Genomic DNA, 14,896 nt, shown 5'->3' with positions numbered 1-14,896 from the left:
AAAGTGCTGTACTCAATATGCCAGCACATTTGGAAAACTCAGCACTGGCCACAGGACTGGAAAAGGTCAGTTTTCATTCCAATCCCAAAGAAAGGCAATGCCAAAGAATGCTCAAACTACCACACAATTGCATTCATTTCACACGCTAGTAAAGTAATGCTCAAAATTCTCCAAGCCAGGCTTTAGCAACATGTAAACCATGAATTTCCAGATGTTCAAGGTGGTTTTAGAAAAGGGAGAGGAACCAGAGGTCAAATTGCCAACATCCGCTGGATCATGGAAAAAGCAAGAGACTTCCAGAAAAACATGTATTTCTGTTTTAATGACTATGCCAAACCCTTTGACTATGTGGATGAGTATAAACTGTGGAAAATTCTGAAAGAGATTGGAATACCAGACCACTAGCTTGCCTCTTGAGAAACATGTATGCAGGTCAGGAAGCAACAGTTAGAACTGGACATGGAACAACACACTGGTTCCAAATATGAAAAGGAGTACGTCACGAGTGTATATTGTCACCCTGCTTAGTTAAATTATATGCAGAGTATATCATGAGAAACACTGGGCTGGAAGAAGCACAAGCTGGAATCAAGATTGCCGGGAGAAATATCAATAACCTCAGATATGCAGATGACACAACCCTTATGGCAGAAAGTGAAGAAGAACTAAATAGCCTCTTGATGAAAGTGAAAGAGGAGAGTGAAAAAGTTGGCTTAAAGCTCAACATTCAGAAAACAATGATCATAGCATCCAGTCCCATCACTTCATGGGAAATAGATGGGGAAACAGTGGAAACAATGGCTGACTGTATTTTGGGAGGCTCCAAAATCACTACAGATGATGATTGCAGCCATGAAATTAAAAGACGCTTACTCCTTGGAAGGAAAGTTATGACCAACTTAGTTCAGTTCAGTTCAGTTCAGTCGCTCAGTCGTGTCTGACTCTTTGCGACCCTATGAATCACAGCACGCCAGGTTTCCCTGTCCATCACCAACTCCCTGAGTTTGCTCAGACTCATGTCCGTCAAGTCAGTGATGCCTTCCAGTCATCTCATCCTCTGTCGCCCCCTTCTCCTCTTGCCCCCAATCCCTCCCAGCATCAGAATCTTTTCCAATGAATCAACTCTTCACATGAGGTGGCCAAAGTACTGGAGTTTCAGCTTTAGCATCATTCCTTCCAAAGAAATCCCAGGGCTGATCTCCTTCAGAATGGACTGGTTGGATCTCCTTGCAGTCCAAGGGACTCTCAAGAGTCTTCTCCAACACCACGGTTAAAAAGCATCAATTATTTGGTGCTCAGCCTTCTTCACAGTCCAACTCTCACATCCGTACATGACCACAGGAAAAACCATAGCCTTAACTAGACAGACCTTTGTTGGCAAAGTAATGTCTCTGCTTTTGAATATGCTGTCTAGGTTGGCCATAACTTTCCTTCCAAGGAGTAAGCATCTTTTAATTTCATGGCTGCAGTCACCATCTGCAGTGATTTTGGAGCCCCCCAAAATAAAGTCTGACACTGTTTCCACTGTTTCCCCATCTATTTCCCATGAAGTGATGGGACCGGATGCCATGATCTTCGTTTTCTGAATGTTGAGCTTTAAGCCAACTTTTTCACTCTCCTCTTTCACTTTGATCAAGAGGCTTTTTAGTCCTCTTCACTTTCTGCCATAAGGGTGGTGTCATCTGCATATCTGAGGTTATTGATATTTCTCCTGGCAATCTTGATTCTAGCTTGTGTTTCTTCCGGTCCAGTGTTTCTCATTATGTACTCTGCATAGAAGTTAAATAAGCAGGGTGACAATATACAGCCTTGACATACTCCTTTTCCTATTTGGAACCAGTGTGTTGTTCCATGTCCAGTTCTAACTGTTGCTTCCTGACCTGCATACAGATTTTTCAAGAGGCAGGTCAGGTGGTCTGGTATTCCTATCTCTTTCAGAATTTTCCACAGGTTATTGTGATCCACATAGTCAAAGTCTTTGGCATAGTCATTAAAGCAGAAATAGATGTTTTTCTGGAACTCTCTTGCTTTTTCTATGATCCAGTGGATGTTGGCAATTTGATCTCTGGTTCCTCTGCCTTTTCTAAAACCAGCTTGAACATCAGGAAGTTCATGGTTCACGTATTGCTGAAGCCTGGCTTTGAGAACTTTAAGCATTGCTTTACTAGCATGTGAGATGAGTGCAATTGTGCAGACCAACCTAGACAGCATATTAAAAAGCAGAGACATTACTTTGCCAAAAAAGGTCTGTCTAGTCAAAGCTATGGTTTTTCCAGTAGTCATGTATGGATGGGAGAGTTAGACTATAACGAAAGTTAAGCACAGAAGAATTGATCCCTTTGAACTGTGGTGTTGGAGAAGACTCTTGAGAGTCCCTTGGACTGCAAGGAAATCCAACCAGTCCATTCTAAAGGAGGTCAGTCCTGGGTGTTCATGGAAGGACTGATGTTGAAGCTGAAACTCCAATACTTTGGCCACGTGATGGGAAGAGCTGACTCATTTGGAAAGACCCTGATGCTGGCAAAGATTGAAAGCAGGAGGAGAAAGGGACGACAGAGGATAAGATGGTTGGATCATATCACCAACTCAATGGACATGAGTTTGAGTAAACTCTGGGAGTTGGTGATGGACAGCAAGGCCTGGCGTGCTGTAGTCCATGGGGTCATGAAGAGTCAGACATGACTGAGTGACTGAACTGAACTGAACTGAGAGGCACGTTGTAGTCAGAATCTGAAATTGTGATAGTTCGTTTCAGTTTGTGTTATTGTTGTCTGTTTATTTCTCTCTATCCTGCAGTAAGTATAGCTATTGGACATTGCAAGTGAAATAGGTGTTATGAAAAGCTTGTATAAAAGTATTACAAAATGTGTTTCTTTTATGTTTCAGGATGATTAGGAAAGTGGACTATGATTAGTTCTATAAATTCTGCCTTGTTTATTAGAACTGTCTAAAAGTATTTAAATTGTATGCTGCTGCTGCTGCTAAGTCACTTCAGTCGTGTCCAACTCTGTGCGACCCCATAGATGGCAGCCCACCAGGCTCCCCCGTCCCTGGGATTCTCCAGGCAAGAACACTGGAGTGGGTTGCCATTTCCTTCTCCAATGCATGGAAGTGAAAAGTGAAAGTGAAGTCACTCAGTTGTGCCTGACTCTTCGCAGCCCCATGTACTGCAGCCCACCAGGCTCCTCTGTCCATGGGATTTTCCAGGCAAGAGTACTGGAGTGGGGTGCCATTGCCTTATGGTAATGCCTAAATTGTGTGGCACCCATATATCACGGGTCAGAGTGTGTGATTCTGATCCATGGACTGGCTCCTTGTAATAGCAGGGTCTTCTGTCTTGAAAATGATGAACAGGATGTACAGGTGGACAGCAAGGCTCAGGAGAAGGAAGAAGAAGAGGTGCTGAAGGAGGAGCAGCAGGAGCAGAGAGAGGAAGAGGAAGAAGTAGATGAACAGGATGTGATGAAGGTGCTGAGGAACCTGCTGATGGCCCTGTTCATCAAGTACTGGATCTACATCTGCAGCAGGATGTTCTTCTTCATCAGCTTCAAGGGTAAAATCGTGATGTACAAGATCATCTACATGGTGCTCTTCATCTTCTATGGGGCCCTATATCAGGTGGGTGCTTATGTCCACCATTTACCATCCTCACATCTGTCCAGGGGTATGCCTGAGCTCCCTTTGGCCAGGCACTGTGTTACTGTGACCTCATGAATACATCGTGTAAAGCGGTTGATGAGATTCAAACAATACAGGCTAGGAATCATAAAATGAGGAATTAGCCCCTTCCACCTGTTCACTAATTTGAAATATTATGTTCTTAAAAAGTCAGAAAATTGGTTACGGTGGCATCCTTGTCTTGTTCTTGACCTTAGAAATGTCCATTGACAGATTACTGGTAAAAAGATGTGGCATATTTATACAATATAATATTACTCAACCTTAAAAAGAATGAAATAGTGCCATTTGCAGCAACATGGATGGACCTAGAGATTTTCATACTAAGTAAATCAGACAGAGAAAGACAAATACCATAGGCTGTCACTTACATGGGGAATCTAAAATACAGCACAAATGAACTTATTTCCAAAACAGAAACAGACCTACAGACATAGAGAACAGACTTATCATTAACCTAAAAGGAAGGTGAGACTAGGGATAAAATTGGAACTTGAGATTAACATATACACTGCTGCTACTCCTGCTGCTGCTAAGTCGCTTCAGTCGTGTCCGACTCTGTGCAACCCCATAGCCGGCAGCCCACCAGGCTCCCCCGTCCCTGGGATTCTCCAGGCAAGAACAGTGGAGTGGGTTGCCATTTCCTTCTCCAGTGGAGGAAAGTGAAAAGTGAAAGTGAAGTCGCCCAGTCGTGTCCGACTCTTCACGACCCCATGGACTGTCCTACCAGGCTCCTCCATCCATGGGATTTTCCAGGCAAGAGTACTGGAGTGGAGTGCCATTGCCTTCTCTAAACATATACACACTACTACCTATAAAAGAGATAAACAGAGACCTACAGAATAACATAGGGAACTATACCCAGATTTTGTAATAACCTATAAAAGAAAAGTGTGTGTGTAATCACTTTGCTATACACCTGAAACTAACACAGCGTGCGTGCATGCCAAGTTGCTTTGGTTGTGTCTGACTGTGACCCTAATGACTGTAGCCCACCATGCTCCTCTTTCCATGGAATTCTCCAGGCACGAATACTGGAATGGGTTGCCATTTCCTTCTCCAGGGTATCTTCCTGATCCAGGAATCAAACCCACATCTCCTGCATTGGCAGACGGGTTTTTACCATCTGAGCCACAAGGGAAGCCCTCAGATTCCAATCTACATCATCCCAACTCTACGAGCAACATAGCCTCAAAAACTAAAAATGAACTTGACTTTGCTTTCAGACATCTGTGAATGGAATCCCCTGTCTTCGTTGAATGGAGCAGGTATTTTTGTGAGTTTTCCACTAACATGCTTTTTCCTCATCTGTTGTTCACCGTCTGACTCACAGGTGCACTATGAGTGGTGGAGGCAGATCCTGAAGTACTTCTGGATGTCAGTGGTTATCTACATGATGCTGGTGCTCATCTTTATATACACATATCAATTTGAAGACTTCCCAGGCTTGTGGCAAAACATGACTGGACTGAAAAAAGAAAAGTAAGTAACTGTGCTGGAGAGCAGGGTGGAAAGTGACCCACCAGGTGAAGTTGCGAGGGCATGTTGTTCCAAACACATTGCCGGGAAGGAAGTTTTAGTAAAACCTGATGTCATCACTAGCTGTAAGTTCCTCCAGAACAGAACTCATTGGTCTTGGTTGTTTGGGATTCTCATGACCTAGGCCTGAGCTTTTGGCACATAATAGGTACTCAATAAGAATTGACTGGAAAGTGAATTCTCAGCCCCTTATGGCTTTTCTAGTGTCTGTTTCATGTGAAGCTCACCTGCCTGGCTCCTCACAGTCACACGTTCTCCATTCCTAACTGGATGCTCGTAACACAGAGCATCAGCCTCCCTCCCTGATGGAGCCAGTGCTGAGATTCTAAGCAGTTGTTGTTCAGCTGCTAAGTTGTGTCAAACTGTTTGTGACCCCATGGACTACAGCACGCCAGGCTTCCCTGCCTTCACCATCTTCTAGAGTTTGCTAAAACTCATACCCATTGAATCGGTGATGCCATCCAACCATCTCATCCTCTCTCGTCCCCTTCTCCTTCTGCCCTCAATCTTTCCCAGCATCAAGGTCTTTTTTAGTATGCTGGGGCTTCCCATCAGGTGGCCAAAGATTTGAAGCTTCAGCTTCAGCATCAGTCCATCCAATGAATATTCAGGGATGATTTCCTTTAGGATTTACTGGTTTATCCCCTGCTATCCAAGGGATTCTCAAGGAGTGGTTGGCCATGGAGACTAGCAGTGATGAGCTTTTCCTCGTGCATGAAATAGACAGGACTCTAGCTTTTTCTACTCTGCTCCTCTAAACTTCCTAAATTCCTTTAGAAATCGGACCAGAACTGGGCATAGTGTCCAGAGGAGGAGCCATAGAGCTGAGTGTCCAGAGAAGGAGGCATAGAACTGCGCACCTTGCCTGAGCCAGATACTCTTCTGCACCTGAATATCAACAAGAAGCCAGAGGGAGTCTGAGTCCTGTGGAATTTACATTCTAGGACAGGAGACAAACCAAAAAGCCTACTTTATGTCAAATAAATCACAAACAGACACATCTGTGAAGGAAACAAAAACAAGCCGAGATAGTGAACAGTGGGGGCACAATAGCTAGAGATGGAGTGGTTCAGGCAGGCTTTCCTGAGGAGGTATCATTTTTAATTTTTGGCTGCACCACCTTTTTGGCATGTGTAATCTTAGTTCCCTGACCAGCACACATTTACCATGCCTTCAGCAGTAAAAATGCTGAGTCTGAACCACTAGACTACCAGGGAAGTCCCAGGAGATGTCATTTAAACTCCTGAAGAATAAGAAGGAGCTTATCTTTAGAAAACTGAATTGAGAGCTGAGAGGTGGAAGAACATTCCAGGAAAAGAGAACAGCAAATGCAAAGGGCTTGTGGCAGGACAGAGTTTAGTGAGTGCACTGAATAGCATGAAGGCTCGCCTGCAGGGAGGCTGGAGGTCAGCCAGGTGCCTGGAGGTGCAGGGCTCCTAGGTGGTGATGGTTTGCATCTCATTCTCTGTGAAATGTCTACAAGTCTTTAAAGCACCCTTGACTGGCTGAGAAAACAGTGATATGTGGGGGCCAGAATAGTAGACACAGCCAGGTGGTCAGCCAGCAGTTGGGGGGGCAGTCCTGTGATCGAGGATGGCAGCCTCACCTAGAATAGGAGTCACTAGAGAGGAAACAAGAGCACAGATTCAGGAAATGAGAGTGAAGGGATGTGGATGGTGGGGACAGGAAAGTGTTGGGGTGAGGGGGCATTCTGACTTGGGCGTTTCGCACGAGGTAGACGGTTGTGCCAGGGAAGACCGGAGTGGGGAGGGGGCGAGAACAGCTTAGCTGCTTCAGGAACATGGGGAAATGGAGACTTCTGTCTTGAAAATGTTCAGTGTGAAATCACTGAGAAATAGCTGAAATTCAGTGGACATTTGGGTGAGTGAGCCCACAGGGGAAACCCGCCCTGTTTCACAGGCTAGAAGACCTTGGCCTGAAGCAGTTCAGGGTGGTTGAGCTGTTCACGCGCATTTTCATCCCCACGTCCTTCCTCCTGGTCTGCATCCTGCACCTGTACTACTTCCACGGCCGGTTCTTAGAGCTCACCAATCTGAAGTCCATCCCCAGCAAGGAGTACAGTGCCATCTATAGGTGAGCCCACGCAAGCGCAGCCAGACCCTCCCATCCTCTCACTAAGAATCTCAACCTGTACTTGCCATGACAGTCAGCCTCTGAGTGGGAAAAAATTAGAAGAAATGTGGGGTGTTTGATGGCACTTTATGAAACAGTAGGTAGTCATTTGGGTTTCCTATGTGGTGCTCATGGTAAAGAACCTGCCTGCCAGTGCAGGAGACATAAGAGACACAAGTTCGATCCCTGGGTCAGGAGGATTCCCTGGAGTAGGAAATGGAAACCCACTCCAGTATCCTTGCCTGGAGAATCCCACGGACAGAGGAGCCTGGTGGGCTACAATCCATGGGGTTGAAAAGAGTTGGACATGACTGATCGACTTAGCATGCATGTGGGTAGTGATTTATGACATTTCATGGGTGATCTTGACAGGCGTGTGAATTGGTCCAGAGGAGTTGTGCAGACTGAAGTTCCTTTGCGATGGTGATGTGTCTTTTGTATCTGGGGTGATGGGGGTATTTTTAGAACTGTTTAAGGAATCTGGCTTAATTCAGAGGGTGAGTTTTCTGTTGCACTGACAGGCAGTAAGGCAGTCTCTATAAGTGAAAGCGTAGTACAGAATTCTCCTTTTCGTTTCGGGAAGGAAGGACATCGGCTGAAAGGTTCTGCCATCTGCGAGTAACCAGAGTAACATTTAAGGAAAGAGTGAAGGCAGTGATTTCTGTGACCAGTTCCCTGTTGCTGTCTTCCATCAATAAATACTAATACAAAGTGTTTCCAAGTAGCCAATGGGACCCGTCTCGCCCTGGCCATGTGCATGGAGCCATAGCGGGTCAGCACACATCCCTAGGCCTGCTTGATCTTGGGAACATTACAGGCATTCTTCTAAATGAGCCTTGATACAGATTTTCCTCTCCGCTTCACATAATAGCGTGTGATTCAACTCCTGGGAAACCCTTGTTGCATAGATGAGGGAGCAAAGTGCTGCCTTCAGAGGAACACAGACACCACAGGTGAAGATTCCCCTGAGCTCATCAAGGGAAACAGTCCATGGAAAGAAGATGAAGCAGTAATTCATTAGGCATAGTTCATGAAATGTCAGACTGTGAACATTCTGCTGTGCTGGGGGTTGTTGTTGTTCAGTCACCCAGTCATGTCTGACTCTTTGCAACCCCATGGACTGCAGCACACCAGGCTTCCCTGTCCATCACCAACTCCCAGAACCTGCTCAAACTCATGTCCATCTAGTCAGTTATGCCACCAACCATCTCATCCTCTGTTGTCCCTTTCTCCTCCTGCCTTCAATCTTTCCCAGCATCAGGGTTTTTTTCAGTGAGTTAGCTCTTCACATCTGGTGGCCAAAGTATTGGAGCTTCAGCATCAGTCCTTCCAATAAATATTCAAGGTTGACTTCCTTTAATATTGACTGGTGGAATTATGGAAAACTGAGTGTGTTGAACAGGGTTTCCTTAAGTACGTAAACATGGTTTAATTATGTGGGTTCTGAAAAAGGATAGCAGCCTCCTATCAAGATGTGTCCTTCTGTTTTCCTTCACTGTCCGGCCAGCCTGTAACCCCCTCACCTGTCTGGACAGGAAGGAGGCCCATGGTCTGGTCGGTCTGAGGCCATGGCTGGCCCTCCTTTGGCTGAGGCTTAGCCCCTAGAACCCTCTGAACTGTTACTTTTGTAAGAGAATGTAAACGGCGAGGCAAAAATGAGTAATGTCAGTAGTATGTATGGTTTGGGGTCAAGGGATTTCATTTTTGCTTCTGTGAAAAGAGTTTTCTAGGAACTCAAGGAGTTCAAAGGACTCATCTGAGTCTGGTAGTTTGGGATTTCATGCAGGAGTTTCCTATAAAAGTCCCCAAATTTCTACCTGGAGCATGGGATGTGTATCCCATCATTTTCACAACTCTTTTCCATTGTAGTGTTTTCCTTACTAGTGACTTTTAATCCCTAGGGCCCTAGTAAGTGGCTACATTAGAGTCAAAATGATGAAGAAAGAGATCTTCAGAATTGGAATGACTGTCATGCTTTGCCTTCTTTGTTCCTGCCCTCTTAGTAGATGCTACACCAAAAAAAAAAAAAAAAAAAAAAATCCAAAACTGGGAATGATCAGTATGTTTTATTCCTTAACTTGATTCTGGTCCTGTTGTTTCTGTAAACAGCCAGCTATCCTTTGCCTGTTTGTCTGTTGTTTGTGTGGCTTGTGTCTGCCCTGTAGGCAAGTGTCACTTGTGTCTGAAGAATTCATCATGTAGAGCCCTCGAGAATTTAATGTGGATCATCAAAGCCAAACTGAAAGGTGAGTTTTGGGGGGATCATACGATTTAATTAATTTATGTTTTGAAGTATAGTTGTTTTACAATGTTGTGTTACTTTCTGCTGTACAACAACGTGAATCAGCTATATGTATGCATATATCCAATAAGAGAAGAAAACAAAAAGAAAATAAGCAAGTACATGTCAGCACACTTTATTCCACTGACCTCAGAACATTCTTTGTTCATTAAATTAGCAACTCATTTCTGACATTCTGTGGTGATCTACCTGCTTGACATCTCTAAAAGAAATTGCTTTTGAAGGAGAACCTCTCTTGAAAGTCCAACGGCAATACAGAATCTTGACCACAGTTCTCCAATTTCACAGGCATTTTCAATACAAAACCAACAAGTTACATATGAGCTTATATTTTCATCTAGCTAAACTTCATTTTATATAAAAAAAAGTAAAATTCCAGAGATGTGAAATTTACTCAGAGCCCACAGTATTACAGATACAATAACATTAGTCGATGTCTGTCTTGTGACAATCAGGCTGAAATGAATAATTTATTGCAAATGAGGAGGACTACCTGCATTATCTGTAATAGGCCTTTTCCTAATGTCTACTTTATTGCCCAATAACATTCCTTCAAACATTCATTTGAATATGAATAAAAAGATATGCTCTTTAAAAATTGAGGAGCAAGATCATACTCATTACTATTTGCTATGAACTAAGCTGGACCCCCGAGAGTCACTGAGCTCCCTAAGGCTACAGCCCCCTCAGCCGGGCTCCCGCACTCTTCGCAGATCTGATCTGGCAGCTCACCTGGTGCCCGAGGATGGGGTGTGTTGCAGGCTTACCCTTGGAAACATTTGCATCCACCACATATGCTTCAGATGGCCACAGGATGAAATTAGTCCATGCAAAGGTTGCCCGACATTACACGTTATTTAAGAATTAAAAAAAAAAAAATCCCTCGTTAAACTGTGAATGACTTGATTCCTAGGGGATAGTTTGCCGTGTTTCTGAGAAAGCATGACCTGACTTGCCTCAGCAGTCTCTGTGTCCTGCCCTTCACCACTGCGGTGCCATCCATTCTCAGATTAGCTGCTCAGCTCAGGGCTCCCAGTCAAAACACACTGTGGCCGCCATCCTGGAATGCACGTGGTGTTAGGGCCCCTGCACCCAGCGTACAGTAGATGACTGTAGCATGATCTGTGATCTCTGACTCTCCTTATAACTCTTCTGTTCTCATCTCCTTTTTTTTCTTTCTGTTTCCATTACTTTGAGCAGCATCAAGAAAAACTTACCAATCCACCACAATGAGTAAGTCCCCCTGTGAAGCCATGAAATACTTGCTCTACACAATGCTATTTCATGCTTCTCCATCCTAAACTCTGACCATTTTCTCCTGCGGGAAAAAATGTCAAGTTTAGGTGTTGATAGCTCTCATGACTGACTCTTCACTAGAATCTGAATTGGAAGAGCTCACCAAACCTGAGTTTACAGTTCATTTTTTAGAAAGAGCTTTAAAAAAATAAAAAACAACCAGATGCTAAAAAGCCCACATGCCAGGCTGTGTAGTGACTTCCATTTTGTTCATCCTCTTCCACGTGCCACTCACTCTCAGCTCCCAATGCCCTTCCGTCCCTGACTCAGCTGCTCTCTGCCAACAGGCTGGCCCACCCCGAGTGAAGCCTTCTGGACCTCACCATGATGAAGCTGACCGCCAGCCTGGAGGTAGCAGAAGTCAAGCAGCTGGCTGGGCCTGGGGAGGAGACACTGCGGGGGATGCCCTGCAAAAGCCAAGAAGGGTGAACCTGACAGGAACAGTGAGGATGAGGATGAGGACGAGGAGGATGAAGATGAGGAGGAGACGTCAGGTAAGCTGCCTGCCCAGGAGCCGCTTGGATGCTGGCTCACAGGAGGAGGAAACAAAACGCTGACTTGCTCCAAGTGAATAAAATATATACTCAATATATAAGTATATAATAGAATATATATTCAATATATGCTCAAGTATATACTTGACCCGGGCAGTGAACTAGAAACTGTGGGAGCAATCTGTACAGGCCAGGCTTCCACTCACAGCTGCACACACGTCCTGCCTTGCAGGTCTGAGGAACAATTGGCACTTGGTGATCGACCACCTCACAGTGCTGCTTCTGCTGTTCCTAGAGGGCTTCTACCAGCTGCAGACCTTCCTGTGGTGGATACTGGAGCTGCACATCATCAAGATCATGTACTCCTACATCATCTGGGTGTCTGTGAAGGAGACAAGTGTCGCCGTTCTGTCTTCAGGCCAGACCCAACCAGGTGTCTCGTCCAGCTGGAGCCCCAGGCCGCTCGGACTTAAGGTCCCCCACTGAGCGCGGATGGGGCAGAGATGGACGCTGACTCACAGATGTGGTTGTGCACCACATGCCCACCCACCGTGGGTATGTCTGAATTCCTCACAGCTTGAGGGCACCGCTCAGGTGTGTTCTCTCCCAGGAGAGGTTCCTGAAGCTCCAGGTTGGGCCAAGGACCCCCTGAGTGTCCTCCCAGAAGCCTGTTCACCTCTGTAGTTTCCTGTTGTGATGTTACTTAACATCACCTGGTTGTACACTTGTCTGTGTACAAAATGTATATCTTAACACCCACGACCGTTTCTTGTACATAAGAGCTCAGCCAACCTTTGCTCAGCTCAGAGGAACGAATCAGTCAAGTTGCCTAAAAACATCTAGGTTTTTAGATGTTGTGCCATGTGACATATTTTTGTCTGCATTTCCAATTTTGTGTTCTCAGGTGTCTCTGTTCAACTATGTGTTTCTGATTTCCTGGGCTTTCATTCTGCCATACGCCAAGCTCCACCATCTGCCCTCAGTGTCTGCACCGTCTGGACATGTGTGATCATCGTCTGTAAGATGCTGTACCAGCTGCAGACCATCAAGCCTGAGAACTTCTCTGTGAACTGTTGATTGGTGAGCCTTGGAGACGGGGGTCTCCTTGCCTGGCCTTCAGGGAAGGGAGGCAGAGCCTGGGGTACCCACGTCCCCCAGCACTCGCCATCAGGCCTTCATCAGCTCAGTGAGTTAGAAGTGTCCTGGTCCCGTCTCTCCTGATGCTGACTCCCTCTGAAGTGGGTCCTCCCTCCCCATCCCTGAGTCCCTTTGCTCAAAGCTGAAGGAGACTAGTCTGAATTTTCCTGACTGTGGGGCCGTCTCTTACTCCCTTCTTTCTTCTTTTCAGCCAAATGAAAACCAGACGAACATACCCCTGCACCAGCTGAACAAGTCTCTGCTCTACAGCACACCCATTGATCCCATGGAATGGATGGGCCTCAGGAAGTCGTCTCCTCTGCTCATCTACCTGAGGGTAAGGCTTCCTCATCCTTAGCATTGCCTCTGCCAAGTTCACGTCTGCAGCCCTTTCCCTGGAGACCATTCACCTCACCTTTGAGAGCAGCCTCATCCTCTAACATGGGGTTTGCAGTCACCTCCAAAACACATGACTGAATATTAAAATCGGTATTGAATTGTGCTGAAAAGAAATCAGCTGAGTAATTTGAGATTCGTTGAATAGAGTATGACAAATATATTCACTGGAATGTTATGAAACCACTTAAAGACTGAGGTAGATTGATGATATTATCAGACACTGAAAGATATCCAAAATATATTGTAATGTTGAAAAAGAAAAGCAAACTTCAAAACAGGATACATAGAATGATGTCTTGTAGGCACAAAGAAAAAATATTGAGTAAATTACACCAAATGGTCAGAGTAATTATTTCTGAGAAGTAAGCGTAGCATGACAAGAAATGTTTGCTCTCTAAATTCTACATATTTTAATCAGTGGCATCTATTATGTTTAGAAGTAGCCACATATAAACAGCGTGTCTTTGAAAAGTGAATTCTGATTTCAAATAGTTGTAACAAGCATAAGGAAAGCAATATAGTTCAGATTATTCACATGTTACTATGATGGATAGTTGGAGCATTTTACTTTGATGGATTATGCTGATGATGTAATTAAAGCCTTTGTACTCAACTCCTAGAGTCTGAAAGTGTACTAAGCATCTCTTCTCTCTCTTGGTGTAGATTTCTGGTTTTTTGCTCATATGACCAATATTGTTTGTAACATACAAATGATGTCTACCATTAAGAGCTGTTACAAAGATAAAACCAACTCATATTTGCAAGGGGTGATTAGATTAATGTCTGGCACATAAATGTTACCTATTTTATATTATTATTTTGTAGTATGCTCAGCATATTTTTCACTCTACTGCTCTCTCCAGCCAGCTTTCAGAGGTACTGTGTTCAAAACTTGCTAAGTTGAGCCCCAGTCTGCAGCTCAGTCTGTTTCCCAGGGTCCCTATAGGATGCTGAATAAGAGTTTCTCACGTTTCGTTGAAGAGAAGGCTGGACAACCCTTCCGAGTAACTGGACCCAGCTGTGTGGTTCGGTGGTACTTTTTCTGGATCTGGTGTGACCATTGCCAGTCATTGGTGTAGAGGTTCTAAATCCTGTTATCATGAAAATTAGCCTGATTTGCAAACTGGAGATGACTCCACCCTTGTTACCACAAAACAGGGAAAATGAGCCTTAAAGTCAAGACTGTTTCATGGATGTGGGATCTGATCACACACTGTCCCTTTAGAAACCCACAGTGAAATGAGATGGCTTTTTGAAGAGACTGTAAATGACCATGTGGCATCACCTGTATTTTCCTTGTTTTTTAGAACAACCTGCTGATGCTGGCCATTCTGGCCTTCAAGGTCACCATCTACCGCCATCAGGAGTACTACCAAGGATGGAACAACCTCTCAACCCTTGTGTCTAAAACCATCTTCCACAACATCACAAGACTCCAGCTGGATGATAGACTTGTTAACTGTGCCAAGTATTTCATCAAGCACTGCCGAGGTCCAGCCCCGGCTGATCCAGGGTATTTGAAGGAGAGACGGCCTAGGCGACTATTTATATGTTAATTAGAGATATAAGAGTAATAGAATGAGGATAGCTCAGTAGGAAAAATTCAGTGGAGAAAAGAGGCTGAGTAGCTTGGTTTACGTGGAAAATCAGTATAACCCGTGACACCAGGTTAGCTCTGACCACGGAGGCTGCAGGCGCCCTCTCGACTAGCAGAAGGTGCCCCACCTTAGACACCTTCTCGAGTGGGTCTTAGAAGCCCAGGCAAATAAATGGTCGCAGAGGATATCCACGCTCCAGATGGAAACTTCAGCCAGAAGGTGAAAAGAAAGAATGACATGGGGAGACCAAGCATTGGTGAGCAAGGCCCGTAGCTTTATTTTCAGCAGGGGCTTATATACCCTAAGTTACACATAGAGGA

The 14,896-nt window shown here is 44.8% G+C and overlaps 1 protein-coding gene across 1 annotated transcript; it reads left to right on the top strand.

Annotated features, from left to right (window-relative positions):
• The first annotated feature begins 3,253 nt into the window (after positions 1-3,253).
• LOC113887330 (piezo-type mechanosensitive ion channel component 2-like) lies at positions 3,254-14,534 on the top strand. The gene is made up of 9 exons (XM_027534426.1): positions 3,254-3,618; positions 5,012-5,160; positions 7,138-7,311; positions 9,516-9,596; positions 11,236-11,442; positions 11,675-11,997; positions 12,347-12,522; positions 12,791-12,916; positions 14,286-14,534. Exons 1-4 carry the CDS (start codon positions 3,463-3,465, stop codon positions 9,550-9,552), a joined length of 516 nt encoding a protein of 171 aa, XP_027390227.1. The 5' UTR covers positions 3,254-3,462; the 3' UTR covers positions 9,553-9,596; positions 11,236-11,442; positions 11,675-11,997; positions 12,347-12,522; positions 12,791-12,916; positions 14,286-14,534.
• The last annotated feature ends 362 nt before the right edge of the window (positions 14,535-14,896 follow it).

This window comes from Bos indicus x Bos taurus, chromosome X (assembly GCF_003369695.1).
Source record: "Bos indicus x Bos taurus breed Angus x Brahman F1 hybrid chromosome X, Bos_hybrid_MaternalHap_v2.0, whole genome shotgun sequence".
Lineage (NCBI taxonomy): Eukaryota > Metazoa > Chordata > Mammalia > Artiodactyla > Bovidae > Bos > Bos indicus x Bos taurus.
The sequence above is the reverse complement of the archived record's forward strand: the minus strand, read 5'-3'. Positions and strand labels throughout refer to the sequence as shown.

Coding starts and splice junctions, on each gene's coding strand:
- LOC113887330 (XM_027534426.1), top strand. CDS start 3,463: ATGAAGGTGCTGAGGAACCTGCTGATGGCCCTGTTCATCAAGTACTGG. Junction 3,619..5,011: donor TCTATGGGGCCCTATATCAG/GTGGGTGCTTAT, acceptor TCTGACTCACAG/GTGCACTATGAGTGGTGGAG. Junction 5,161..7,137: donor ACTGGACTGAAAAAAGAAAA/GTAAGTAACTGT, acceptor CCTGTTTCACAG/GCTAGAAGACCTTGGCCTGA.